Source organism: Erythranthe guttata, chromosome 6, assembly GCF_056151865.1.
Source record: "Erythranthe guttata isolate IM_541 chromosome 6, IM_541, whole genome shotgun sequence".
NCBI classification, from domain to species: Eukaryota; Viridiplantae; Streptophyta; class Magnoliopsida; order Lamiales; family Phrymaceae; genus Erythranthe; species Erythranthe guttata.
In genome coordinates this window covers 484154-509997 of record NC_142538.1, presented here as the reverse complement: position 1 = coordinate 509997, position 25844 = coordinate 484154, and the positions used below count along the sequence as shown (strand labels likewise).

The following is a 25844-nucleotide window of genomic DNA, read 5'->3' as shown; positions in this document are numbered from 1 at the left end:
CACGTTCTTTCTGTATTTTCCCATTTGCTTATTTAGTAGATCTGACTTTCGTAAAAGACAAAAAAGACCCTTCTAATTAAACCAAGACTTTAAAATAATACGAAAAACCCAATGGCCAATTAAATGAAGACTTGGCCTGAGGGAAGCCCAAATTGGACTTGGTCAATACTTCTTTAGTTATATTCTCCTTCCATTTCTCATGCTGTCGCGAGTATGGGGTGAGTTTTGCAATCTCCGTCCCCATCCCGCTCTGAAAATTTCCATCCCCGTCTCGTCAAAATTTCGGATTTTATGAGTTAGTATTTCTACACACGCCCCGTAAAATTTCCATGGGTAGCAGTGGGTATCCGCCCCACAAAATTTCCGAGTTGTTTTTAAATAAAAATACAATCTATTTACGGGTTTAATAATATTTAAATATTTTATTATTTATATTTTAATATAATAATTAATAAAATATATATAAATAATGTCATGCGGGGCGGGTACCTACAAACCTGTCTCCATCCCCATAACCGGAAAAAAAAATTCAATCCCATATCCGTCCAAAAAAATTCGAGACGGGTAATACCCGGGAATTTCGGGTGGGGCGGGTCAAATTGTTCTCGTTCATTGTAGTGTTTATGTGTTGTTTTCGGATTTCAAGTCATAATTATTATTTTACCTGTATCATTATTTTAATTACTTGGAGAGAAAAAAAATATTTAATTACTGTTTTGATTTTTTCTATTAAAATGATATTATTTATAAAAAAAATTAACTTTTGTGCATGTACCTTAAATAGTACCTAAAAAACAAAGAGAAGGAAATAAAGTATATCACAACGAAGTGGTAAATATAAATTACGTGATTGTCCATAGCTAATAAATCATTGTAATATAAATTAAAGAAAATAAAATTAATCGATAAGACAGGTCTTGAATACAGGTCAAGGAGAAAATATTATTAGGAAGTTGACCCACCAACCACATTTTATTGATATTTATAAATTAAAAATTAAATTAAAAAAAAATCAAATTTTGATGTTTGGCCAACTATAACATGTATGTAGTGAGTTGTTTCTTATTAAGTTATACTACATATGGATGGTGCTTCAAAGTTAAGTATTGCAAGTTTGGACCGAATAATACTATAATAATAGAATGTCACGCTGTTTCACATGATTTATGACTTATGTAGTAAGTAGCTCAGAAATATAAAATTCTTCGGATAAGATGGGGTGAATTCAAATTGAATATCACCCGTTAACAACCAAAATTATTACGAGAAATTAAAGAGAGAATAATAGCTTTACAATTTCATTGCCAAAGTATTATACTATTACTACTTACCACCAATATTCTAAGCATTTATTAGTCAACTCAATAATCTAATACAAGTTGTAGATCTATAATAAAATTTGGATGTTATATCAATTTGAGTAATGCATTGGGACCCACAACAATTATAGCGTCCAAAATTATGATAGGCAGTTGTAAAAGTTGATAGTAACTATACATCACTCAAGATAATCACAATAATAGAAAACGTCTCTTAAAATTTACCAAGTACAAATAGATAACATTATTAAATTTGGCTGTGGGCCAAAGACATGAGTACTATGAGTGAGACTTTTCAGCAATCTGAAAAAAAACGTGGTCGAAGTTTTTGGGTGATTTTATTTTTCTACTCAAGGAAAAAAAATTCGTAGTGTAACGAAAAATTTAAACTATTAGCTTAAATTCATATAGCATCTATCTGCCATCTACACGTTTTAGGTAGGTAGTGCGATTTAATGTTTGCAATTCTTAATAATTTTCATTATTAAATCACTGTCACATGAATATGGGTCCACAATTCTTATTTTCTTGTGTGTGTGTGTGTGTGTGTGTGTGTTCACATTATCCCATACAATTATGAGTGAAGACAATAAATACGCACATTTTGTTATTATTAATAATAATAATAATTTATAGGTCTGGACATTTCTATACAAACCATTTTTCTTATAAAAAAAGAATATAATTGACCCCCAAAAATAGAACAAGAATATAAGTTTACTTGTTCATAGGAATTCATTCACTCTAATCTTGAACTGGTTCAAAAAGACTTTAGATAGATAAAAACCTCGACTTTTTTTTTTTTGACAAGGGATAAAAACCTCGACTTGTTGACCATAATAACCTTGTAAAATTAGTTGTGTGTTTATAGCACTTTGGTGGACGTGATGCAAGAATCTCGGGATTTTATACACTGCCTGCCAGCCACACCATTTATTGCTATGAATTTCATATTGTCAACTCTGTAGAGATAAGCCTCCCTCCTCTTTTATTACTTGAGCTGCTGTATTATTAAATTATAATCCTCTAATTAAACTAATATTTTTATGGTTTTCTGCAACATTTGCACGCAAATGCTGTACATGTTTTTGACAGCTTTTAGTGTCCATATTTATAAACAAACAAAGTCTCAGTCTCTCTGTCTGTCTGTCTGTCTCTCTCTCTCTCTCTCTCCACCTCTGTGTGTGTGTGTGTGTGTGTGTGTGTGTGTGGAGATGGAAAAGGAAGAGCAGAAGTGGGAGGAAGCAGAGGTGGAACAACATGAAGAGGAGGAGGAGGAATCTAGTCTGGTAATAAGAAAATCAAGAAACGAGGATGCCAGCAAAACCACTGAAGATGTTCAACCAAGTAGTGATGGAGTTTCCAACAGCAACGGCCACGAAACTCCGCCAGAAATAGCTGTAATTGAAGAGCTAATAACTTCTGAAATTGAAGAGCCGAAAACAGAGGAGCGTGACGTGGCGGTTCTTGAAAATGAATCAGAAGCCATAATAAAGGAGGGAGAGCAGAAGAAAACGGAGGAGGATCTTGAAAATGGGGAGCACAAACCAGAGAATCTTGTTTCCTACGACAAAGTTGAAGGTAAGCTACTTGTTGTACTAATAGTTCAAACGCTTCTGATTTGTCAAGATCTATTATTTTATCAGTCTGTTTAATTGCTACTTAATAATTTTTATGTCTCCAAAAACGATAAAGTTGAACAGTACCATAATATTTTGTGTGCCTAAAACCCCACTCCATGCCCACTTTTTAACCCTACCTGTCTGTAAAGTATAATAAAGAAAAGGTCCCTCTTCTTTCTCTCCTCCCATAATTTCTTCTATGTGTATATATATACCCAAATTTCGGAATGTGGTTCTGTTAAATCATTTGCCTTCAACATCTTTTTTCTTGTAAAATTGACTCTCTTCATATGTGTGTTTTCTGATCCCTTTCCTTATGAGTACTGTGCGTGTGCAGTTGTGTTCTTGGTGTGCATACTTTCACTGATCAATGGCTCTATTGTCTCAGTTTACTATTACTTAAGTGTATTAGCCAGTAAAAAGTTTGCATCTATGGCAACTAAGAAGCATCAAATCTACTCAAAATGAAGGAGCAGATAGATGAATAAGGTTTTATTATATAATTTGCTTGAATGAGTTATGTGAACCCATAGGGAGTTTGATGATTGATGAACTTAAAGGAAAGATCAACTTTCCTTGACCATTTCGGTGAAGTCTTTCGATAAGTTATTTATATGTGTGTATGTGTACGTTAGGCAATATTTGCAATGAAAATTGCAATCACTTCTCTCTTTTATGACTGAAGGAATATGGAAGTGTCGAATCTGCACTTGGACATATGGGAATGGAAGTGTCCATGTTGATCATATTCAGGATCATAGCGGACAATTACATAAGCCGATGAATGTCAAAACTTTAAATTTTGTATCTGGAGGTCAGTAGATACTGCTATTGGTAGAAAGCGATACCGTGGTTAAATTTCATTTGTAAAATCACAGTTTTTGCTCTGTTATATAAAAGATTAGTATCAGGAATAGTACTCTCCTTCCAGGTTTCACCCGTATATAACCGTTATAAAATGATGAGAACAGTTTACCATAATATAGATACTTATGTGGTTAGACTTTTCTGCTACTCAGGATAGCTGGTATAGGAAGATGGCACGTGTATTGTGTAAAAGAAAACATGTTACCGACTTTATTCTTGTTTCTTATTTTTTTCAATCTTGTAACAATTGACTCGTGTTGTTATGTAGGTTCACAGTCTACTGTTCAACATTACCTATTTAATATAAGTTTAGCAAGTAAAATGTTAAAAACTATGATTTCAGGTGTTGATTCTACGTCTGCATATTCTGGAGAAAATCTAACTGTGAAAGGTCCTGCACCTAAAGAATTCGACATCTCATCTCCCGTGTTCATTGTTCAGGATAATTCTACTTCTGTCATAATCAATAACTACGAGGTAGAACCTTCTCAAGTTTCAGTTAAAGAACGTGGCACAGTTAAAGAACATGGCACGAGTTATGAAAACTCTTCTAAAGAGATACAAAGTGCAGAGGATGACCTGATAAACGGGGATGATTTGGAAGTAACAGATTTTGATGTTGAAAAGGTATTACATGAGCAAAACACACATGATTTGTACTGTCCTAATTGCAATTCTTGCATCACAAAGAGGGTTATTCTTCGCAAAAGAAAACGCCGAATTCGAATTTCTGATGAAGAGTTTAAGCGAACCAGAATAACAGCTCAATTACCCAGAGATCAAGTTCATTACACAGATGATATAGGTGATAATGATGCTCAGATACCAGCGGTAGATGAAGATGAACGCGGCAGAGGGCCTGATATATTCAGATGCTTATCATGCTTTAGCTTTTTTATTCCATGTGGTAAATTTTTTTTCTGTTTGGACAGAACTTTTGTGTTTGGCTTTTGTAGTTTATATAGTTTCACAGCATGACTACAAAACCAAAACTATAACCTTTCTTTCGAATATTCAGGGGACGGGTTCAAGTTGTTCGGAATATTTGGAAGGAAAAGTACAAAAGAAAATATCCAGAATGAGCAAGCACCGCGTATAAAAAAGAACTGGTTTACGTTTGCATCAAATCAGCAGGAAACGGCAGTTGAGCAAGGTATCTTTTCCTCTTTCTTTCTTTCTTTCTTTCTTTCCTTCCTTATAACTGCAAAGAGTTCTGTTTGTGACTAATGATGTTATGGTCCCTTAGCAGGAAGTAGCATTCAGACAAATGTGCAAAGAAGTGATGCTGGAATCAAATCATCGACCGTAGGTGATCGAAGTGGTAAACAATCATTTGTACAAACAGATCCTTCACCTGCTCATGTTTCTGAAAGACTTTCTGGGACTGCTGGGAAAAATGGCACTCGGCAAGGCGGAGATAAGATTTTACCTTCTCCAGAGCAAAAAACTTCAATAAATGGAAAAGTAGTTGGTGCCGGAGATAAATTTGATATAAAAGCAACAGAGACAGTAGGTATGGTTTTTGAGTAATTTCGCTAATGCCCTACAAAAAAGGAAATTTTCTTACCCCACAGAGTTCCGACCCTGAATATATGCCTCTCTCATGTTACAGATGCTATAATGGAACAGTTTGATGGGTATACCGGATATAAAAAAGAATCAAAAACTAGCGAAGAAATCCACGTCGGTCATCAAAGTGATCTATCAATAACAACACTTCCTGTGAGGGCTCAAGTTACTGATGGTGCCATCTCGTATCCACAGCACGGCGGATTAAAGTTGCTCGTTTCCCCAAAAAAAGGATCTCCAACATTTGACATTCCAGAGGAAAAGCCAATAATACCACATCAGACAATGCACTCAGAAGGTGCTGGTTTGAAGTTTTACTTTGAAATAGCTACTTTCATATAATGCAAGTTATGCCAGATAAATATCTCGTCTTTCTCATTTTTGTCAGGGATATGTTCGCGTGTGTGTCTGACTTTCATTTATATGGCTTACTTCATAGTCATTTTCAACAATTTTCTTTCGTTGGTGTTTGTGTCGTGATTTATTTTTTCCAAGGCATGCTCTTTGTTTCTTAAGTGTATTGCCTTTAAACTGACAGGTCATATCTATCCCAGTGAAGTGACTCAACAAACAATTACCAAAACTAAATTTGAAGTCCATACTGGCGAGTCGCTGATTTTTGACAATATTTCATCTCTAAGTGGCGCTCCACTTTCACAAGGTAGACCCGTTAACATAAAGATATCAATAACGTGGCTGCATTAAAGAATGCAAATAGACATGCCAAAAGCCCGTTGGTCGAAGTTTAGATAGTATAATTCGGGTCTCCCATATTTCTCAATTTAATCATTATAAAAAATCTGATGCAGGCAAGGATACCGTGATAACTATAGATGCACAGACAACGGGGTCCTCTCAAACTGTACAAGGTACAATCTATCAGACAGAAACCTCAAATGTAACTGAACCAGCTCCACAAATTAGTGTTGCTCCACAAATTAGTGTTGCTGGTGGGGAAAGAACTGAGGCGAGAAACGAAACTCAAATCGAAGTGATTAAAAGCATAGTATATGGCGGGCTAGCCGAGTCCGTTACTAGCCTAAGTGTTGTGTCATCTGCAGCTGGTGGTGGTGCTGACACATGTAAGTACGCTTTCAACATTATTTTGTAGTAATTATTTACTTGTTTAGGTTTCCGATACTAATGATTCTTGTGTGTCCTCAACCATGTTCGGTTTCTAACTCTGCATAATTGGAAAGATAAACTAGATTAGGGCTGCTTATTTCCACTATATGAAACCATATGCTTTCAATCAAACATGGACTATGATCTTCTTTCTGTTTCGTTTTTTTGGTCTGATTTTCGTTCCGTGTTATTTACAGTGAATATCTTAGCTCTGGGAATGGCCAGTCTCATTGGGGGGCTGTTTATCCTTTTCCATAATGTAAGTTGCAATGCTATTCATCTGTTTTACGAAGAGATTCGTTGACTCACAAACCAATATGAGCAGTAGAGAAATTAAATTGGTTTCGTCGGTACCATGATTTCATATTTTCGTCTTCTCTACGTGAAAGAAATTATATCATAATACGATGAATATGCTTCGGAATATGTGATAATAAGCTGCCATTTTATCAAAGATTTTTGCAAATTACAGCTTTCCTAGCATGTACCCTTCTACAGAAAATCTTTCAAAAAAAAGGGATAAGTTACAAATCTACTTTCGAAGTTTGGTTTAGTTACAACTTACAAGAATTCCAGCTAACAGATGAGCTTGCGTCAATCTCACATGCATAACTTTTACAGATTGTGGAACTTAGATCCGACCGAATAGAGCAAGTTTCCAACCAAGTATCAGACCAAATAAACGATGAACGAGATCGCTACAAAGAACTCCTGGGAAGGAGACAGAACTTTCTACTCCATATTGTAGTTGCAATATTATCGTACCTCGTATTTGGCTTAGTGGCTCCAGTTGTTTATGGCTTCTCATTCCGCAAAACTGATGACAAACAGCTCAAGATTACTATGATGGCCGCAGCTTCCCTTGTATGCATAGTTATGCTAGCCATCGGTAAGGCCTACGTACGTAGGCCCCCCAAGGCTTACGTAAAATCAGTCACTACATTTTTTATTATGGGGTTGATGGTCTCGGGGGTCTCGTATGCTGCTGGTGTATTAGTCGAAAGGCTTCTTTTGAAGCTCGGTCTGTTCCAACCAAGTTCTGAATTGGGACCTGAGATTAGACTGACAGGTGGCGGCTTGGGATTGGCTTCTTATTGATCAGTGATTTGCAAAAATTCATGATTTGACTTGAAGAGGTAAATTTATTTATCAACAATGTTTGCAGGTAAGAGGGAGATTACAAGCAGGACTGTTCATTTTTTGTCTGCTGTTTATGGCTCTTTCATTTTTTGGACACCCTTTTAAATGTTTCCTGTTTCGGTTTTGTTTCGTGTCTTTTCGTGTATGAAGGTTGGCAGTTTTGTACGAAGGGGATTCTTAAATGACCCTTCAACCGATCTCAGTTCGGACACCTTATTATTGCCATTTTATGTTATGGATGTCATCATGTTTTTTTTTTCTTTTTCTTGATTGAAAAATACAAAGGGTTATCTCTTATCTCATTCTCCAATATGTACCAGAGCCCAGATAGAAACAACAGAGCCCAGATAGAAACAACATAAGGCCACTCCAGTATACTGGGGGCAATTTGGTCCTTTCGTAATTGGACAGTATCAATAGGTCAAGTTATCTGCAGCTAATGCAAACAGCATCTAAACTTGCTGCCACGGCTACATTTACAATGGCACAAGGGCAATATTGTAATTATAGAACTTCCTGTCGAGGTATAAAATTAAAGAATGCACATACACTAGGACATAAGGCAATGGATATATAACATTCTGATACAGTTAACTTCCAAGTCCTAAAATCCAAGATTATTGTCGAAAACCCTACTGCAAGACAAAATAAAAATGAAAACTGCACAAGTAAGTCATGGCACATTATTAAAGCAAATAGATTCAACGAGAGTGGTCTTATCGCAATCATAAGCTCTTATCATCAGATCCTTGGTTCAGTTCTTGTCTGCTTTTACCTTTCCTAATTTTTGCCTTAACCCTAGATTTCGTTACGAGGGTCTGCACCGTATTAACAAAATTTCCAGCAGCCATGATTATGAGAAGTATCCCACATGTAATTACCTGAATTCGGAATGTAAGGTATACAAGCTACCATTATAAATTGTGATAGAAAAACAGGGAAACTTGAACTTAGAAACTGAAGTGTGCATTTGAAGACGAACGCTAGTGAAAATACATCAGGTTACCTATTCAGATGATAAATTTACCTGCCAACCCGAACTGGATCCAGCAAGTGCAGTTTTAAGCAACAACAACCCAACATAAGCTTCGAAACCCTATAAACAGAGATGAAGATACTTGAGTCGTTTAGATAAGCATACCAGGAAAAATATCAAGCTGAAATGATAGCCATCCAGACAAAAAGTGGATATTATAAAATTCACTAGTGTATAAATCAGTCTACCAAAAGTTCGGCTGAGAAGGACGGTCTTACAAATATCAACTCATACAAAGGAATTGAGTATCGATTTAAAATAAAATAAAAAAATTGAATTTGTGTTTTCATTGGAAGCAAAGTGTACAAACTCAGCATACCTGCAAAACAAAAAGTATAGGACACAACAGCAGTAACTGACCCTCCACTCCAGCAGTTTCTCCCCAAACAACATCCATTCTTCTGGCCTACAATCAGAAACATTACATGAAATGGTAGAATATAATGAAAGAATAAAACTGAAGCGAAAACAAGAATGTGTCGGTCACTTCTCCCTTGGTATATCCAATAACTGTAAGAAGCTAAAACTATTACCTTGCCAAGCGCAATACGTGTATAAAGTCTTTGCCTCTGATATCTATTTTGAAGCATCATGGCAACTCCTTGCATTATTGCCCATTTCAGAAATAATTGTACACCTCGCTTTAATGATCATTTTCAGTTTCAATCATACAAGCATAAAAAAGAAAAGGAGAAGAAGAGACAAACATAAAGGACACTAAGAAAGTTATGGGTGTGATTATTCTTTTTCAGTTGAATGGATTAGTGCACTTATATAAAAATAAGTGCATGCATAGAACACCTGCTTCTGAGCACAGTCGTGCCCCCTCTCAATCCCCCAAGTTAGACTAATGAGAGCCATAGCCATGGCACAGTAATGATGCTTAATCCACCTGCAGATATAAAATCACGAGTATATTAAACTACCGTCCCCTTGTCAACAGCACACAATGCCCAAGGAAAAAAAGGGTAAATCTGGATCTGAGATATATACTTAGGCAGAAACTTTCGGTTTGAGAGTACTATCATGAACAAAGTTTGAGGACTTGTCAATTACCATGGGCGTATATCACTGCCGTTAACTCTCAAGATGTTTTCTCTCAAAGCCAAACCAGTGTAGAGATATAGCAACCATGCCTGGAAGAATTTTTTTTTTAGTTCAATGCTACAAGTTCTATCTATTTCTGCAGACAAGCATAATATCCAAAAGATACAAAGTCAGAGGAAGTTAATCTTGCCACATACTACGTACCTGGTATAGTTGCACTGGTAAAGCAGGTAGACATCCACCCCAAATCCATGACCTTAACATAAGCAACAGCGATGGCAAACAGAGGAACAAAAGTGCTGTTCTATCCTGTCATCAGTACAAGATGTGCTCAGTAACTGGAAATATGTACGTGAATTTCCACCAATGCGCCTCAAGCTAATTAGAGAATTGCCTTAGCAGAATTAGATAAACAAAAATCTCATGCATATTAGACATAATATGCATTCATTGTTCACGACAAAATATGATAAACTCCATAAGCTAGATAGATCATAACATTATTGCAGTTCAAGTTACAGAAACCACTTTCTATCCGATCAACTTAGAGACCAAATTCCAGCAAACTATAAACTAAAACGGCTTAAGAACGGATTATAAATCGGTTTCACAAGTGGATAGAGAAAACATACCCTGACGTTATTGTATTCCTCTTTCACTTTCAATTTCACATCCTTCCGATTTGCCCTCACATTAATAGGCCCCAAAAACATCCTCAAAAACCTCCCTGAAACATGAAAACCAACCATTCACATACATTTTCACGGGTCCTGCATAATTTGAAAGAGAGAGGAGAACCGAACAGAAAAACCAGAACCATGAGATTTGCTCGGAAGAAATGTCGCCGCATCTCCTTCACTCAATATGTATCTCGCTCTCACTAATTCCTCTTCCAGCTTGCAATTTAAAAAATAAAATAGAAAATAAGCACAGTGAGGATACACGGATATAATCGCATGCATGTATATACATCTACATATGCATACTTTATCTGAGTTACCGGAGCTCCGGAGAGAAGAACGGAGGGACTTGATGCGGGAATCCAGTGAGGCGACGCGCTGGCGGAGCGCGTCTTCTTCGAGTGAGGTGCGGGAGATGAGGGACGAGGCAGTTTCCTGCAACTCTTTCGCTTCCTCCACCAACCTCGAAACCTCGCCGTCGACCGACGGAGATTCCCCGGGCGAATTCGTCATCTGATCGCCGGATTAAGATGCGAGATTTTCGATTTCAGGGATGAATTGCAGGGGATGGTGTGGTTGCTTTCATATACTTTGCAGGCATTTAATAAAATAAAGGGGGTTTTCTTTTTACGGGAAAATGTGAAAACCGGTAGAGCTGGCTTGAATGAAATGGAATTGTAGGGGTCAGGTCGCAGTAAGAGCAACTCCAATGGGAGTATCAAATGGATTATCAAATCCATAAACCACCTTTTTTATATTCCAAAATAAGCCCATCCCTTTAATATTTATTATATCTAAAGGAAACATTTATGTATATCCCAATATTACCCTGACCATCTATACCCAATTCTTAATTATAACCCCATTATTTTTCAATTTTGTCCACAAAAATCTAATTTTGTCCACAAAAATCCAATTTTGACCACAAAAATTCAATTTTGACTTTTTCTTTGGAGCATAATTTAACATGCTCCAATTTCATCTTTAACTTAATTTAACCTCAATTTGACCCCAAATTTCACAAATTATTCAATTTTGACCCAAAACTTTTCTTTTTCAATTTTTTTTTTTCAAAAAAAAGTTTTTTGCCGCCGAATTCCGGCGTTGACTTTTCAACTTTTTCTTTTTTTCTTTCTTCCGGATTTTTTCGGAAGCATATTTTAATATGCTCCGATTTCATCATTTAACTTAATTTAATCTCAATTTGACCCCAAATTTCACAAATTATTCAATTTGACCAAAAAAAAAAATTCACAAACATTTTTTTTTCAAAAAAAAAAATTTGCCGCCGGATTCCGGCGCTGACCGGCAGTCAACGCCGGTCTCCGGCGTTGACTTTTTTTTTTTTTTTTTTCGCCGGTTTCAATTTTGACTTTTTTTGGAGCATATTTTAATATGCTTCAATTTCATCCTTTAACTTAATTTAATGCTCCGATTTCATCATTTAACTTAATTTAATCTCAATTTGACCCCAAATTTTCACAAATTATTCAATTTTGACCCAAATTTTTTTTTTCACAAACATTTTTTTTTCAAAAAAAAAATTTTTGCCGCCGGATTCCGGCGTTGACTTTTTTTTTTTTTTTTCACCGGTTTCAATTTTGACTTTTTTTGGAGCATATTTTAATATGCTCCAATTTCATCCTTTAACTTAATTTAATCTCAATTTGACCCCAAATTTTACAAATTATTCAATTTTGACCCAATTTTTTTTTCTCAAACATTATTTTTTTCAAAAAAATAAATTTTGCCGCCGGATTCCGGCGTGGACTTTTTTTTTTCTTTTCTTCCGGATTTTTTCGCCGGTTTCCGGCGTTGATTTTTTTATGTGTTTTTTTAAGTTTTTTTTTTTTTTGGTTTGTTTTGTTTTTCCACGTCTGCCGCTAAACGTTGACCGTAATTGTGCTGTAACTGACAGTAAATTAACATAATTATACTGTCAATGATAGTTAATTGACGTAATTGTACTGCCGTTGACATTACATTTATGTAATTGTGCTGCCGTTGACATTAAATTAATGTAATATTATTATTTATTATTTTTTATTGTTTTTTTTTATTTTGTTTGATTTGTTGACAAGTCAACGTAATTATATTACTGTCGTTGACAGTAAAATAACTGTAAACACAATAATATTACTGTCAACAACATCAATATTATTATTTTTTTGGGGGTTTTGTTTTGTTTGAGTTATTCACGGAGTAACGTAATAATATTACTGTCTATTATTGTAATATTACTGTAAACACAATAATATTACTGTGGTTGACGGTAATATTACTGTTGTTATAGTAATATTGGTGTCAACCACATCAATATTATTATTTTGTTTGGATTTTTTGTTTGTTTGAGTTATTCACGGATTAACGTAATAATATTACTGTCTATTATTGTAATATTACTGTGGTTGACGGTAATATTACTGTTGCTATAGTAATATTACTGTCACTCACAGTAATATTAATTCTTTTGGTCTTTTTTATTATGTTTACATTTTGTTGAATGGTCAACATAGTAATATTACTTTATTACACAATAATAATGAGTTTTGTTGTGTTAATATTAATGTGCTAGAGATTAATATAGCAATATTACTGTGTTAAACTATAGTTTAGTTAATTTTACTGTGTTTAACAGTAAGATAGTTAATATTACTGTCAATCACAGCAATATTGATGTTTAAACGGAAAAAAAAAGTTACAGAAAAAAAAAAAAAAAAAGATTTTAACAAGTCAACGCCGGAGACCGGCGTTGACCGCCGGTCAACACCGGAATCCGGCGAAAAAATCCGGAAGAAAGAAAAAAAAAAGTTGAAAAAATCAACGCCGGAGACCGGCGTTGACCGCCGGTCATCGCCGGAATCCGGCGGGAAAAAAAAAAGTTTTTCAAAAAAAAAACTTGAAAAAAAAAAGTTTTGGGTCAAAATTGAATAATTTGTGAAGTTTGGGGTCAAATTGAGGTTAAATTAAGTTACGGATGAAATTGGAGCATATTAAAGTATGAGGGGTTATTTTAGTCCTTTACACAAATCTGGATCATGTGTGGACTTATTGGTAAAATAGTTTTTTGTCTTGATCTCTTTATAAATAAGTACGGTAAAGTCCCCTACTTTTAAAAGGAAAAATAAAGAATAATATTGGAAAATGGGCTTTTTAAAGCTTTGGTGGGCTTCAAAACTTGGGCCCAAGAGGCCAGACGGAGTGTGTTATCCTGCCCGAGATCCGATTAAAACGGACCCGAGCTTAGAGTCCTGAGTCGGAAACCGACATGCTTGTGAGTTGAAGTTAAAGTCAAACGGCGTCGTATCCCCACCTTCAAAAATCAGCTTAAAACGACGAGCTAATTGCAAATACCACCCCTGTGTTATCTCTAATTGTCAAATACCCCCTGTGAAAAGAAAATTTACAAATACCCTATTGTGTTAATATTTTCGAAGCACACTGCACCTTTTGTGATTTTAGTCATTGACTGAAGATAAAATGACAAAAATACCCTAAGGAGTTTTTCAGCAATTAATAAATTATATTATAATTTTATAGGTATTATATATTTTTTTATTTTGTAAATATTAAAAATAAAAAAAAAATATATTTAAACCAAAATAAAATATAATTGTAATATTAAAAGTTTTTATATGTTTTCTATTTTTTTTTTACATTCTATATTAAATAAAGAAAAGAAAAAAGAAGAAATAAAGAAAAGCTTCTTCTCCAGCAGATCCCCTGCCCTCCCACCCAACTCACAGGCCACAACACTCATCCACCGTTTCTCCACCCGGCCGCCGCTTCTGCTCCGACGCTGCTCACCACCATCTCACCCCTCCTTCACCACCACCACCATCTTCTCCAGATCTATCGCCCACAACATCTTTGAAATTTTAGTTTCCATCAATAAATTTTACACGTGCCTCAAACCTTCACACAATGTCCTATTTTGACGGCGGTGGCGGCCACAAGGCGAGCAAGAGAAGAGAAAAGAACAAAAATATGCAATTGTTGGACTAGCAGGTTCGGCCGTCAAACTCGTCGCCGTCGAGAGAAATCGTTTGGAGATGTTGTAGATAGGCCGTTGCTGTAATTGAGGCTGGGGTTAGCCTCGGGTTGTGCGGATTCAGGTCTGGTATGTGGATTGCAGAAGAGGAGGTGATGGTGCTGAACTTGGGGTCGGGGTTGGGGTTTGGGCGGTGGGGAACGGGAAGAAGACAATGATTTTTTTTTTCTTTTTTCTTTTTTTTTTTAATGACATATAATATTTTTTCAAATTATTATTTTGAATTCTGGAAATTACAATTTGGTCCTATAAATTTAGGTTATTCATAATTTAACCAACAAGGTTATTTTATAAAGGGGTATTTATGATATTTCACCCTAAAAATACTATTAAAAATCGCACAATCCGCGAGTGAGTGACAGGATTTTCCTCTAGGGGTCTCGATGCTCTGACTTCGATAACACAAGGGGGTATTTGAGAGTTTTTTTTTCACATGGGGTATTTGACAATTAGAGATAACACAGGGGTGGTATTTGCAATTAACTCTAAAACGACTTTTGCAAGGAAAATGTGTGTAATAGCTAGCCGCCTGAGATATTTCGCAAATTTCTGTTATCATTATTAATTTATGTTCTTTCGATTGCGTATTTCGCAATTTTCAAATATGTTGTGGTGAATCCTGTTTGTTTGAGAGAAATACAGAGAAAAATTTGAAATTGGCTAAATACGAATTAACACTAAACATCCAATAAAAATGTCTGAAGACAAATAGATTACTTGAAGCTGCACTATAATGCAATGTTGTACAAAATCATACATATAAAAAGCTAAATAGCTGAGAAAGATTAAATGTGCATTGAACAACTATACTCATTGTTCATTTTTGTTATTGGTTTATAGTTCGAAACAAGAGGCTACTTTTACATTTACAGCATGTGATCAGTTATTGCAGTTAATTGCCACCCTTAGCTATTATTCAAGAAACAAAATATATCGTGTTTCTCGTAAACAAGTTGTATCGAAATTACACACAATAGATGTTGGATGCGTAAAAGGGTTAATAGGTGTGACTGCCTTCCCAACAGGGGCTGCGCATCTCCAAGAGATTGAGAATCGTCGATATCAATATTTTGGATTGGATCGCATCTTCGAAAAGCAGCTTTATAATTCCATTCTTAGTATTCAAACAAAGAAAAGAGCTCCCCTGATGTTCCACTCTCTCCTCCGTAATGTCGGTCACCTGATCTGTGGATTATAAGCCAACTTTCTCATCGTCAGTGTTTCATTAATTCTTTTTCATGTAATATGGTGAATGATGACAAAAGCAAACAAGTTCATACACTCTTTTGCAGATGTCAGGGCTCCTCCTAAGTACTTCTTTCGGAAACGGAACATCAGATGGTCGTGTTTAAGATATACGCTCACCCTCGTGCATTCTTCTCGCCCTGCAGAAAGTTAAAGATGAGTTAAAATACAGTTAAAAAAAGATGAGTTGAATCGATATAAAAATGGGGTCATTTTTTTTTTCTGTCGTGCCTGAAGGCATAATTGTGCATATCTCGGCTGTTATTTTAAGCATCTCTTGAACTCTAGAGAGGGGGACTGCCGTTGCTCTCGATTTCAGAAGAGAAGCACCTCTTAAACCTGGTAATTAACGAGATCGGGTTACTTGCACGTATATATCTTAAGTAGGGATTAAGTATATCTAATTATCGTTGCTTACACGTTGCTGCGGTAGCTGTGATAGCTATCATGTCCATGGGTGTTTGAATTGCCATGCCGGAGTCAACAGCCGCTCTGACCCTCGCCCTGTGGGCCCCAAGAGATTCCGCCACTTCAGCGCACACATTGGTTACTAGTGCAGCAGCAGAAGAGATCACGTTGCCCATATCCTCGCTTGAACACTCGCTTCTGCACATGCTGCTGCTGCTGCTGATTCCAGCGATGGCTGCAGCAAGCTGTGTGAGCGAAAGGGCTGCGTGTAATTCTGCTGTGTGGAGTCGTCTCTCCTCTTTCTTCTTCTCCTTTTGTGACCTAAATAAGCTAGTGAAGGATTTTCCCCCGAACCATGACTTTGTGGGTTTGAAGTCCATCTTAACTAGATCACACTGCAGTTTTTAGATAAAAATGTCATTTTTTTTTCCTTCTCGAAACTTCAGAGTGTGAACGAATATGTGTGATTTATTATTATTACCTTTGTGTTTTCCTGATTTATGGTAGGAATGTGAGTTGCGTCTGCAGTTGTTATGTTTTCATCGACTTGTTCATCAGTGTAGCTATGCAGGAAGAGGTTCTGTGGGAGTACATAACATCTGATTGTGAGTTGAGCTTTTAAATGGACTGATTGACCAACTTATAAGCTCAGCGATTAATGACTTGTTGAGCTGAATTTTATAATTCTCAAGATCCAAGAACTATTACCGCCTGGCTTTCTTGATTATCTAAAAGCTGATTGGAATTAAAATATATCGGGGCATGGTGGCCTCACCGTTGTTGTTTTATGAAACGTAAATATGCAAGAGTTAGTAATCTACGAAATGTTATATGAAATGCTTGTTTGAGTAGCATTTTTTTAAGTGATTTTCTTTATTGCGATTGACAAACTGCACAAAGTGGAAGTTTCTCACGTTGGATGAAAACGTTTGCAGGAAATCAGCAGGGCTCCAAGATCTACTGAGGAACTCCATAGCTCGGTTAGGGCTCTTCGGGATCTCCATTTGCCTGTAAGAAGGAATATTCTTTTTTTTCTCACCAAGCACCTTCGGTTTCTGTTTAAAAAAAAAAAGTTCTCCGGTTTTTTAATATTTCAAAGAACAATAAGTTAGGTATCATAAACATGCTGTGTCAATTATTTAAAAACTCACCGTAAATGAAAGATTCTCTACTTGTATCTCTCCCTGCAACGACTCCATCCAACTTGTCTTCGTTAAGATCCTGAAAGTAGAAGGTAATTGTATCTCGTTTCTCGTTTTTCGTTTATATGAGAGGAATTAGAATTCTGATTTGGAAAGATATGCAATGGAACTAAAATGGCCCAAAAGGAGACATAAGACAAAAAACTTACCCCAACAAGAAGGTCTTCGGTATACCTGAATCTGAAAGTGGTACTAGTTCTACTATGGAATTACGAGAACTTACTATAAATAGAAGAATAATGAATTAATTAACTGCGTAGCAGTTTTTATATAAGATTAACACCTTCCTAGTTCAGAAATGTTGACATCGAGAAATGCATTAACAATTCACGTAATATGATCGTACTATATTATTGGAAAAAATTAAAACTTTTCAAAAGCCGGTCCCCGTTTCTCGACGAGGATGCTGGGGCTGCTCCCATGCTTAAAAAAATAGTAGATTTAGATTAAATAAATGGATTAGAAAGCAAATCTGTGTGCTTTCCACAAGGCTATACATATTATATGTTTGGGTATCTGCAAATACTGTGCAGGACCACCATTTGGATTGAGAATTGATGGTTTCCTCCTTTATTTAACTGGTTTGCATAATCCAATCTTTTGCAGTTTACATGATAACTAAGCCAACTTGGAATTTTTTTAATTCCATTGCAGCCTAGTTGGAGGGATGTATCAGCAGGCCGAATGCCTTCACGTGGCTCGCAACTTGTTGTAAAGGTGTACCTTGTTTTCATTGGACGATTAATAATAATGTTTGAATCCGACGTGTTACCTCGTTTTCTGTTTCAATTCTTGATGACATGCGATTTGAAGCCATGGCTAATTTTTTTTTTCTTTTTTTTTTTTTTTTGGGAGGTGGTATTGTAGGTTTGCACGTAAAGGAAGCTGACGAAGTATTCTTTCTTCTATCGGTTATGATTGGTTGCTAGCGGGGACTATCAAAGTTCGTCGTCCTCGTTTTTCGTTTTTTTTTATTCTTTATTTTTTATTTTTTTATAATGATAGACTAGTATGTATTTATTATGTATTGAGAGAGTCCAAAACTCTAAAATGCATTAGGGGTTTCCAATTTATGCATAAAAGCTGAAACAATGAAACAATAGCTTACACCTTTAAAAAAAAAACGAGTTACACGATGGCCACGTCACAACCTAGCAAGACGATGGTAAAGCAGGACATCATTTGCCCCACCGGGATAGGATAAGCAATCCAACAACGGTGGAACATAATCCGGCCACTAATCCGACAACAAGGGCAAATGCATAGACAAGAGTAGGGAAGTTAAAGTAGGTCTGGATCCTCCGTAATCCTTTGTCGATCACAGGCGCCAAAGCAGCTGCTCCTGCTACTCGAAACGGTCTTGTTACATTGTTCCCAGTCCACATCAGTATTACTATCTACATAATATGCACCTCAAATAATTAAGTATACCACCATTCATATTATGGAGAATTTAAATTTAACAACATTTATTTATTTATTTTGCACTGTTTTCTATCAGATGACTGAGTGCCATTCAATTCAAGAAACTATGTATCATCACGGACGTGCAATTTCAATAGAATCTTCTGGACGCCACTTCAATCAACAAAGTAGCAACACTTTGGGACTTCAATTAGTATAAGTACTCACATTCAACACTTTAAAAGCCAGATTGAATCTCATACGATTTACGACATAAATATCGGAGTTCTTACCCCGACAAGAGCTTGAAGATTAGCCGCAGGATTCTTGCCGGTGCTTTTTTCGTACCCAAGAAATGCAAGCACAAAAAAACTGGTGTATGTGATACCATCAAATATTCCATATGCAAGAACAGCCGCTAGTCCCAGCTTTGCTAGCTTTGCACTCATTTCTGCAGAACTTTCCTAAATTTAAAAAAAAAAAAAAAGAAAAAAAAAAGAAGCCCACATCAAATAATCATTAAAATCATAAATGGGTTTTCACCAAATGTCTGTGTCACAAGCAAAAAGGAGAGAATATAATACCTTCCATTTCTGCAAAAACCCTTTCTTTTCTTGATTCTTCTTGACAGCAAGCAACAACAAGTAAGAAAAGAACAAAATGAAGCTACTGTAACTGACAAAGAAAGATGATAAATAAATGAATTGTCTGAAGACTAACATTACTTAGTTCTTGATCTTGCTGGAGAAAGGAATCTTCTGAGCTAGCAGATGACGAGCAGCTGACAGAAAATTGTTGGATGCATCTTCGATTTAAGGGCAAATTAAATTTACAAATTGAGTCTTTGTTATTACAGAGCTTTCTTCTACAGCTGCTTGTTGTGGGATTGTATAGTTTTGTCTGCAAAGCAGCACAATTCGGTGGAATTACAGCAGCCCACATCTCCTACACAACTGTTATGTTTTCACACACTACTGTGGGTATTTTATTCTTGAAATCCCATTATACGACGTCGTATATCAGGTAAGGAGGAATTCTAATTAATTCCTAACATAAATTAGCATTCTTTGTCCTCCAATATAAAGATAAGTGAAAATCTTCTTAAAACATAAATTTTAAATTTTTTTTTTTATAAATAAGTTACTGTATTTACAATAATAGAGATGGATAATAATATCTAACTACAGTTTCCTCGTGTAATAATATTAGATAATTGTCTTATCTGTACAAATCCTCCAGACAGAAAACTAATACATTTGATTTCAGACACCTCCTAAACTAGAAAGAAAGCTAACCAATCTTTCTGCTGTAAGAAAACATTATTTATAACATATTATTTTGATGATTTCAAAAAAAAATTAAAAAAAATGAAAAAAATCAAGCCAATAAATCGACCACCTCTTTCGATTCGTTAGAATCGATAGGATCCGTAAACTTAGCTTTGTCACCGAGCTCCTCAAACGAGTGGACCAGGTTTTGGAGCCGGGCAACGAATTCAATCAACAAAGAAGTAAAAGTGGCAAGAGACAAAGCACTCGCACTTTCATATGTTCTCACTTCACGCTCGTTTAGAATATTCTCTCCAATCAATGACAGCCTCGAAGGCCACATAGTCTGCTGTCTGAGCACGTCTTCCGCAGAGCCCCACTGCTGCGAAACCGACATATTTATGCTCGTGTTTGGATTGTGAGGGTCGTAGTTTCTCGATAATGTCTGAGCTGATTTGAAATTAACCGACTCGCTGAGTGAGTTTATCATGAGTGGCGGAGGCTTGTGTTCGTTGTCCTTTAGTTCTTGTAATAATTCTGGGTCCGGATTATTCTCGGGCCTCTTTTGACTTTCCCAGCTCTGTGCGTTGACCAATAGATACGATTTTTGGTCGATTAACATTTGCAGATCCTCTGCAGCATTGTGAACCTCTTCGAGAAGATCTGAAGGGGAGAGTTTTTCCATCTTTTCTACTTTTTCTCCGAGCAGTCTCAACACTTTAGCACCTTCCGTACCGACTCGCTGAATCCTATCCTTAAACACTTGCCTTAATTCAGATGATGCCTGCAACAAACGTGTCATAAAATCGAGTAATTAACTCACAACTTCGCTACCGGAAGGAAGTTGAACTATATACATTCATATACACAAATTATATCGAACCAAGGCTCAATTTTTTTGATTTTTTTTTTATTTTAACAAGCTTGACCAATCGAATGACTAATCGGGAAACTAGTTCACGTGGATCGGAAGCAAAAGATACTAATGTATAAAACAATCTATACCTGTATTTCCGAAAGAATACTTCCATGCATTGCCATAACCATGAAAGCACAATGCCTTAGAGCGCCACTAACTTTAACATATTCGCTCCAAGGATAATTGAACATTTTGTAACGCCCGTGAGGAGGTTCCCAAATAGCAAAACCTAACTGCAAATTGAAAAATAAAAAAATAAAACAAATAAATCTAAATTCCGTTTCGCTTATTTCGACGAGCTTTTCAAAATGTAGCTCATAATATGTATGAAGGCATACCAGAGACTCCTCTTGGCTAGTGGACTCTACTGCAGCTCTATATCCCTTGTATAAAGGATCGTCCGAAGCCTGATACAGCAATATTTTCGAAGGGATTCTCGTGTACTCGACACATTGTAAGTACATATTGACACATCCTATACGAAGGACAGAAAATATCGTCAGTTGAAGTGAAAGGTATCAAAGTAATGAAATACGTAATGAAGTTTTAATCGTTTCACCTTCTAAAGAAGTGGCGACTCCCTTGAAATTTTTTACGACTAGTTTATGCAAATCTTCACCGGCCCAAATGGGGTAAACGCAGACATTTATGAGCAAACAGACAACAGCACCGACAGCAATTAGCAGCAATCTAGAAACAGCTGTCTCGACAAAATGTGAAGTGCCGGATACTAGTACGATACAGAATGTCAATAGGAACACACGAAACCCGTACTCGTACTGCTTCATTGCCGGATATAACTTCAAATAACTAGCGAAAAAACCTGAAAGAAAAAAAAAAGCCATAAATACGTATTTCAAGAAAATAAGCTCACATCAATTCACTAATTGAATAAGGGCTGGTTTGGTTCCTAAGATAATATTTTTGGGTCGACCCGGAAAATAATTGGGTTCACGAAAGACGAACCAAAGTCCAAATACTTAATTAATCATGGCTAATTTGCACAACCAAAAGAGGCCTAAAAGAATCAGACCGGCAATAAAAATGCTGATGACAATGAAAAGTTCTTGCATTTCTCCAGCCATTTTAGACAATTCTGCAATGCCCAAAGCTAGTGCTCCAGCAGATAAGGTTCCCAATGCACGATTAAACCCTTTGTTTAAGGTTGCCCCTGCCCATGAAAAATTTGAATCAATCAAACATAGTAATTAAAAATTGGTCCGAATTAAAAATTAAATAATTAAAAAAAAAAAAAAACTGACCAATGCTAAACTCAAACACAACGACAACGGTGAGAATAGCCCAGATGGAATACTGGCTGATATAACTCAACGGCTCTTTGAAAAAAATGAGCACAGAAACAAGAGAGAGAGCAGCGCCCATTTTAGCGGCGAACACCACTTTTCTCGGGTCGGATCTTCCCATCTCGTAAGCGCTGAAGGCGATTCCGGTAACATTATTCCACCACCTTGAAATCCGATCAACCGTGACCCGGAAAAGCCAGTGGAGGCAGCCCTCGTGGACGATGTAAGAAGAATCATTGAATCCGACGTCGGAATTGTATTTTCTCGACAGCAATCTTTCTCTGCCTCGTTCGACGAAGCTTTGCCGTAGGGATCCGAGATTCGCAGCCATTAACGGGTTTCTCCAACGGCGAGAATCATAGGCCGTACAGGAGTTTGAGTTCTCGAAGGTGCTTGCTTGCTTGATTGGAATGTCTGTGATTAACGGTTGTCAGTTTCCGACAGGCTCAATAATTTATTTTTATTTATTTATTTATTTAATTTATTTTCCCTGTGCAGGGATGTATGTGTTGTGTTGTGTTGTGTTAATAAATAGGAAAACTAGGAAAAATAAATCTAATACAATTAGTAGTCTACTTTTAACCTGATAGTAATAGGACTCCACCATTATTAACCATCTTATCTTGATTTTAATAGTCAAGGGGCTGAGTTGGAAATATAGATAAGTGCTCTGATAATAAATAAATCAATATTAGGGTAAATTAATCGACAGCCCTAAGTAAGGGCAAATTATGAAAAAACTAATCATGTTCAAAATCTTCTAGATTTCGTGAAATGTTATCTAATTCGTACTCGTTTTGTGCAAAAGTACAGTTTCTAATACATCACAATCTAATATTTAGAAGCACACATCTTATAATCATATTATCTCAAAATATGAAACTCGAACATCACAATCTAATATTTAGAAGCACTCATCTTATAATCATATTATCTCAAAATATGAAACTCGAACAGGTCAAAACGAATACAAATTGGAGAATGTTCGACATAAACTAGAAGATTCCACTAAATTTAACATCACAAGAATGGATATGAAAGAAAATTCTCATTTAAGGGGGTGATTGTAATTATACAAACATAAAGGATTTTTTCATAAGGAGGTAATTGTAATTACACAAACATGAAGAGTTTTTTCATAATTTCACGTTACTTCCAAGGTGGCCATAACTTACAATGCCACCAACTAATTTTTTAAGCCAATTGAAGCATTCAGATGTAGATTCAGATGCGCTTGTGCAAGCAAATATATATGTAACAAGAAAAGAAGGGCTTAGCAAAATAGTCCAAATGAAGATGTTGAAATATTTCTGTATCCCAGAAAATTCGTACACTGAAATAACATATAACTGCTAATACTAAAAACTCAACAAAATCCAGATAATTTAGTTCAGGACCCAAAAACAAAATAAAACGCAAAAACCCAAATCCAAGAGTTTCGAGATACAGACACTGGAGAAAACACTCACTTCTTCTCTTCCTTCTCAGCCTCGGCAGCCCTCTTGGCCCTAACGCCCACATGGCGTGCATTTGTCCTCTCCAAACGAAGCTTGTCATAAGCCTTGAATGACTTCATCTCACTTGTGACCTTCACAAGCTCGACAGATGGCTTCTCGTGTACAATTGGCAATATAGGTCCCGACACCTGTGTTGCTGTTGCCAATTGCTCTGGAGTAGAATCACCAGCCTGTGCAACAAAATATTGCACGTGTACAGTCAGAGATATGAAACAAGAAACTAAAGGTTTTGATAATTAAAATAATGATTATTGATAATAATACCTTAAACTTGTTATTGCGTCTTGGGAAGACAACAAGCTGGGCCTTGTATGTCTTGAGCCTCTGAACATTTGTTTGGAAACCCTCCAAAGAACGGTTTCTGCGTCGATGGTCGACTGAGATACCAACAGTTGGGGCTAATTTCTTTGGGATGCCTGCAGCCTGATTCATACAAACACACATTTCAGAAAGAAAAAAGTTATAGCTAACATAAATATTGTAAATTTGTAGCCAATCAAACGAATGCAGCATTGTAATAAGTATAGCATATTTTGTAAAAAAATAACAGTTGATTAAATGTATGATTGGTTGGCTAGTGTACAAATAAAGGTTACAATTGTTCGATGCGTAAACTCAAAATTGCAGATGAATCAAACTACATTTCACATATACCGTCTAACAAAAGTAGCTAACCTTGAGCTCCTCAAGAGAAAATCCCTTTCCAGATCTGACCTTCATGTTGTACTTGAGTGTCTGACAATGGACAACTGGGCGAAGGCGTCCATCTGTGGGCCTCGGGAAAATCTTCACAGCTTTCTTCTGTCTTGCTGAGAAAATACATCGACACTTAAGCGTAAACATTCTGCTCAAATAGCTGATCAAATAATTTAGAGCACCATAATTTGCTCTGAATTGATTCAACCAAAAGGGAAAATACAGAGTTCTGAAAAACTATTACCTGCTCTTCTCCTGGTCTTGCGGGCAGGTTGGTTGAACCAACATTTGACATAGTTCTGCCAGTGCTTCCTAAAGTGACCACTGGGAATAACATTGTTGTGCTTCACCATGGTTTACCTAGAGTAAACACAATCAAAGGATGATATCAACTCCACTATAACCGAGATGAAAAAATAAATCGAGAATTGATCAAACAAAGATGGCTTGGAGACAATCAACTTTTTTATACATCAAACATAGGACAATCCAATCAATTGTAAAATAAAAATTAAGCTGCATAAATACACGAAACTATAATCCAGTAAATTCTACATCAGCACCTTCCACATTTTCATTTTCATCAGCAAATCGTTCCACCAAATAACTGAATTACAAACACATTAAACAGTAACAATCGCAACTCGCATACGTATATTATCACATACAATACATACACGCATTTCTATAATTTATTACTCAAGATCTGTAACGATAATACTTCGTCATTTATCACCTGTGCAACGAAATCACGAAACCTCATCGCCGCTTACAAAACAATACAAAACTCGAGCACAGAAAAATCAACTTGTAACAAAATCATTAGAGTAGCTGAAAATGCCAGAATGGAAAAAAGATTGAATCCAGAAACAAAAAATTAAACAATTTACAGAGAAAACACACATCATTGATCAGCCAAGTTAAATAAAAAATCAAATCACAGAGAAATAACTAACTATTTCTTCGGAGATATAATAAGCTTTCAGTTCATGAAACGAGACTGCAAAATGAAACAACGGAACAAATCTCCTAGGGTTTAGACTTACGGCGGCGGCGATGTATGCAGAACAAAACGATGGAGCACGTCTACTTCTGGCTCTGCTAAATTTCACCCAGAACTGAGTGTCCGCGGCTTTATATTTCTAAAACCCTAGTTTCGACGAAATGGATTGTTCTGTGTGGGCCAATATCTCAAGTCCAAATAAACAATTGGGCCTAACTAAACAGACTAATTAGCCCAATTCAATAATGCTATTATTAATAGTTAATATAAATAGCCTTTTTTCTTTTTTTAGTATTTATATTTTAATTCAAAACAAATAAACGTATTGGTCATCGGTAAATAAGAACATCCCAAAAACAAAATCCATTTAAAGGAATGTAATATGATAAATTTATCGCGACAATTGTTAATTCCAACCAATA

At 36.1% G+C, this 25844-nt stretch overlaps 6 protein-coding genes across 12 annotated transcripts; 1 reads left to right on the top strand and 5 right to left on the bottom strand.

Moving 5' to 3' along the window:
- The first annotated feature begins 1634 nt into the window (after positions 1-1634).
- LOC105963885 (membrane protein of ER body-like protein) lies at positions 1635-7898 on the top strand. Of its 6 annotated transcripts, none has more exons than XM_012988387.2 (10): positions 1952-2900; positions 3627-3755; positions 4152-4715; positions 4827-4961; positions 5058-5321; positions 5421-5675; positions 5916-6038; positions 6187-6459; positions 6700-6761; positions 7124-7898. In XM_012988387.2, the coding sequence occupies exons 1-10, from the start codon at positions 2366-2368 to the stop codon at positions 7598-7600; spliced, it is 2817 nt and encodes a 938-aa protein (XP_012843841.2). In that variant the 5' UTR covers positions 1952-2365; the 3' UTR covers positions 7601-7898. The 6 variants fall into 6 exon arrangements, with proteins under 6 accessions (XP_088675307.1, XP_012843841.2, XP_012843849.2 ...); XM_012988372.2 differs by having other exon boundaries at positions 2026-2900; positions 5055-5321; XM_088819183.1 differs by lacking the exon at positions 1952-2900 and adding an exon at positions 3105-3430 and having other exon boundaries at positions 5055-5321.
- Positions 7899-8193: 295 nt separating this feature from the next.
- On the bottom strand, positions 8194-11086 carry LOC105963914 (uncharacterized). Its single transcript, XM_012988406.2, has 10 exons — positions 10712-11086; positions 10543-10621; positions 10358-10452; positions 9930-10034; positions 9735-9814; positions 9480-9570; positions 9212-9319; positions 8998-9084; positions 8670-8738; positions 8194-8523 (listed from the first exon to the last, which is right to left on the bottom strand). Exons 1-10 carry the CDS (start codon positions 10916-10918, stop codon positions 8368-8370), a joined length of 1077 nt encoding a protein of 358 aa, XP_012843860.2. The 5' UTR covers positions 10919-11086; the 3' UTR covers positions 8194-8367.
- Positions 11087-15175: 4089 nt separating this feature from the next.
- LOC105964785 (uncharacterized) lies at positions 15176-17543 on the bottom strand. The gene is made up of 8 exons (XM_088819180.1): positions 17461-17543; positions 17261-17330; positions 17024-17164; positions 16591-16689; positions 16120-16504; positions 15933-16040; positions 15737-15841; positions 15176-15641 (listed from the first exon to the last, which is right to left on the bottom strand). The coding sequence occupies exons 2-8, from the start codon at positions 17306-17308 to the stop codon at positions 15454-15456; spliced, it is 1074 nt and encodes a 357-aa protein (XP_088675306.1). The 5' UTR covers positions 17309-17330; positions 17461-17543; the 3' UTR covers positions 15176-15453.
- Positions 17544-18351: 808 nt separating this feature from the next.
- Positions 18352-19769, bottom strand: LOC148769857 (uncharacterized). The gene is made up of 4 exons (XM_088819179.1): positions 19436-19769; positions 19300-19335; positions 19009-19179; positions 18352-18708 (listed from the first exon to the last, which is right to left on the bottom strand). Exons 1-4 carry the CDS (start codon positions 19655-19657, stop codon positions 18490-18492), a joined length of 648 nt encoding a protein of 215 aa, XP_088675305.1. The 5' UTR covers positions 19658-19769; the 3' UTR covers positions 18352-18489.
- Positions 19770-19886: 117 nt separating this feature from the next.
- Positions 19887-22811, bottom strand: LOC105963923 (aluminum-activated malate transporter 4). Its single transcript, XM_012988419.2, has 6 exons — positions 22165-22811; positions 21936-22073; positions 21462-21725; positions 21241-21377; positions 20989-21135; positions 19887-20767 (listed from the first exon to the last, which is right to left on the bottom strand). The coding sequence occupies exons 1-6, from the start codon at positions 22535-22537 to the stop codon at positions 20093-20095; spliced, it is 1734 nt and encodes a 577-aa protein (XP_012843873.1). The 5' UTR covers positions 22538-22811; the 3' UTR covers positions 19887-20092.
- Positions 22812-23479: 668 nt separating this feature from the next.
- LOC105963933 (large ribosomal subunit protein eL13z) lies at positions 23480-25594 on the bottom strand. 2 transcript variants are annotated; one of them, XM_012988431.2, is made up of 5 exons: positions 25466-25594; positions 24664-24779; positions 24399-24532; positions 23988-24146; positions 23480-23893 (listed from the first exon to the last, which is right to left on the bottom strand). In XM_012988431.2, the coding sequence occupies exons 2-5, from the start codon at positions 24770-24772 to the stop codon at positions 23672-23674; spliced, it is 624 nt and encodes a 207-aa protein (XP_012843885.1). In that variant the 5' UTR covers positions 24773-24779; positions 25466-25594; the 3' UTR covers positions 23480-23671. The 2 variants fall into 2 exon arrangements, with proteins under 2 accessions (XP_012843885.1, XP_088675304.1); XM_088819178.1 differs by having other exon boundaries at positions 25376-25501.
- Between the last annotated feature and the right edge of the window lie 250 nt (positions 25595-25844).

Coding starts and splice junctions, on each gene's coding strand:
- LOC105963885 (XM_012988372.2), top strand. CDS start 2,366: ATGGTTTTCTGCAACATTTGCACGCAAATGCTGTACATGTTTTTGACA. Junction 3,756..4,151: donor TTTAAATTTTGTATCTGGAG/GTCAGTAGATAC, acceptor CTATGATTTCAG/GTGTTGATTCTACGTCTGCA. Junction 6,039..6,186: donor TGGCGCTCCACTTTCACAAG/GTAGACCCGTTA, acceptor AATCTGATGCAG/GCAAGGATACCGTGATAACT.
- LOC105963914 (XM_012988406.2), bottom strand. CDS start 10,918: ATGACGAATTCGCCCGGGGAATCTCCGTCGGTCGACGGCGAGGTTTCG. Junction 10,035..10,357: donor AGGAATACAATAACGTCAGG/GTATGTTTTCTC, acceptor TACTGATGACAG/GATAGAACAGCACTTTTGTT. Junction 9,085..9,211: donor CACGTATTGCGCTTGGCAAG/GTAATAGTTTTA, acceptor TTCTGATTGTAG/GCCAGAAGAATGGATGTTGT.
- LOC105964785 (XM_088819180.1), bottom strand. CDS start 17,308: ATGGAGTCGTTGCAGGGAGAGATACAAGTAGAGAATCTTTCATTTACG. Junction 16,690..17,023: donor TGCAAACGTTTTCATCCAAC/GTGAGAAACTTC, acceptor GTACTCCCACAG/AACCTCTTCCTGCATAGCTA. Junction 15,642..15,736: donor CCTGACATCTGCAAAAGAGT/GTATGAACTTGT, acceptor TATAATCCACAG/ATCAGGTGACCGACATTACG.
- LOC148769857 (XM_088819179.1), bottom strand. CDS start 19,657: ATGTGGGCTGCTGTAATTCCACCGAATTGTGCTGCTTTGCAGACAAAA. Junction 19,336..19,435: donor AAGATCAAGAACTAAGTAAT/GTTAGTCTTCAG, acceptor GCTGTCAAGAAG/AATCAAGAAAAGAAAGGGTT. Junction 19,180..19,299: donor GGTTTTTGCAGAAATGGAAG/GTATTATATTCT, acceptor TTTTAAATTTAG/GAAAGTTCTGCAGAAATGAG.
- LOC105963923 (XM_012988419.2), bottom strand. CDS start 22,537: ATGGCTGCGAATCTCGGATCCCTACGGCAAAGCTTCGTCGAACGAGGC. Junction 22,074..22,164: donor TGTGTTTGAGTTTAGCATTG/GTCAGTTTTTTT, acceptor TTTCATGGGCAG/GGGCAACCTTAAACAAAGGG. Junction 20,768..20,988: donor GTATTCTTTCGGAAATACAG/GTATAGATTGTT, acceptor CGTTTGTTGCAG/GCATCATCTGAATTAAGGCA.
- LOC105963933 (XM_012988431.2), bottom strand. CDS start 24,772: ATGGTGAAGCACAACAATGTTATTCCCAGTGGTCACTTTAGGAAGCAC. Junction 24,147..24,398: donor TTTCTCTTGAGGAGCTCAAG/GTTAGCTACTTT, acceptor TGTATGAATCAG/GCTGCAGGCATCCCAAAGAA. Junction 23,894..23,987: donor GACGCAATAACAAGTTTAAG/GTATTATTATCA, acceptor TTTGTTGCACAG/GCTGGTGATTCTACTCCAGA.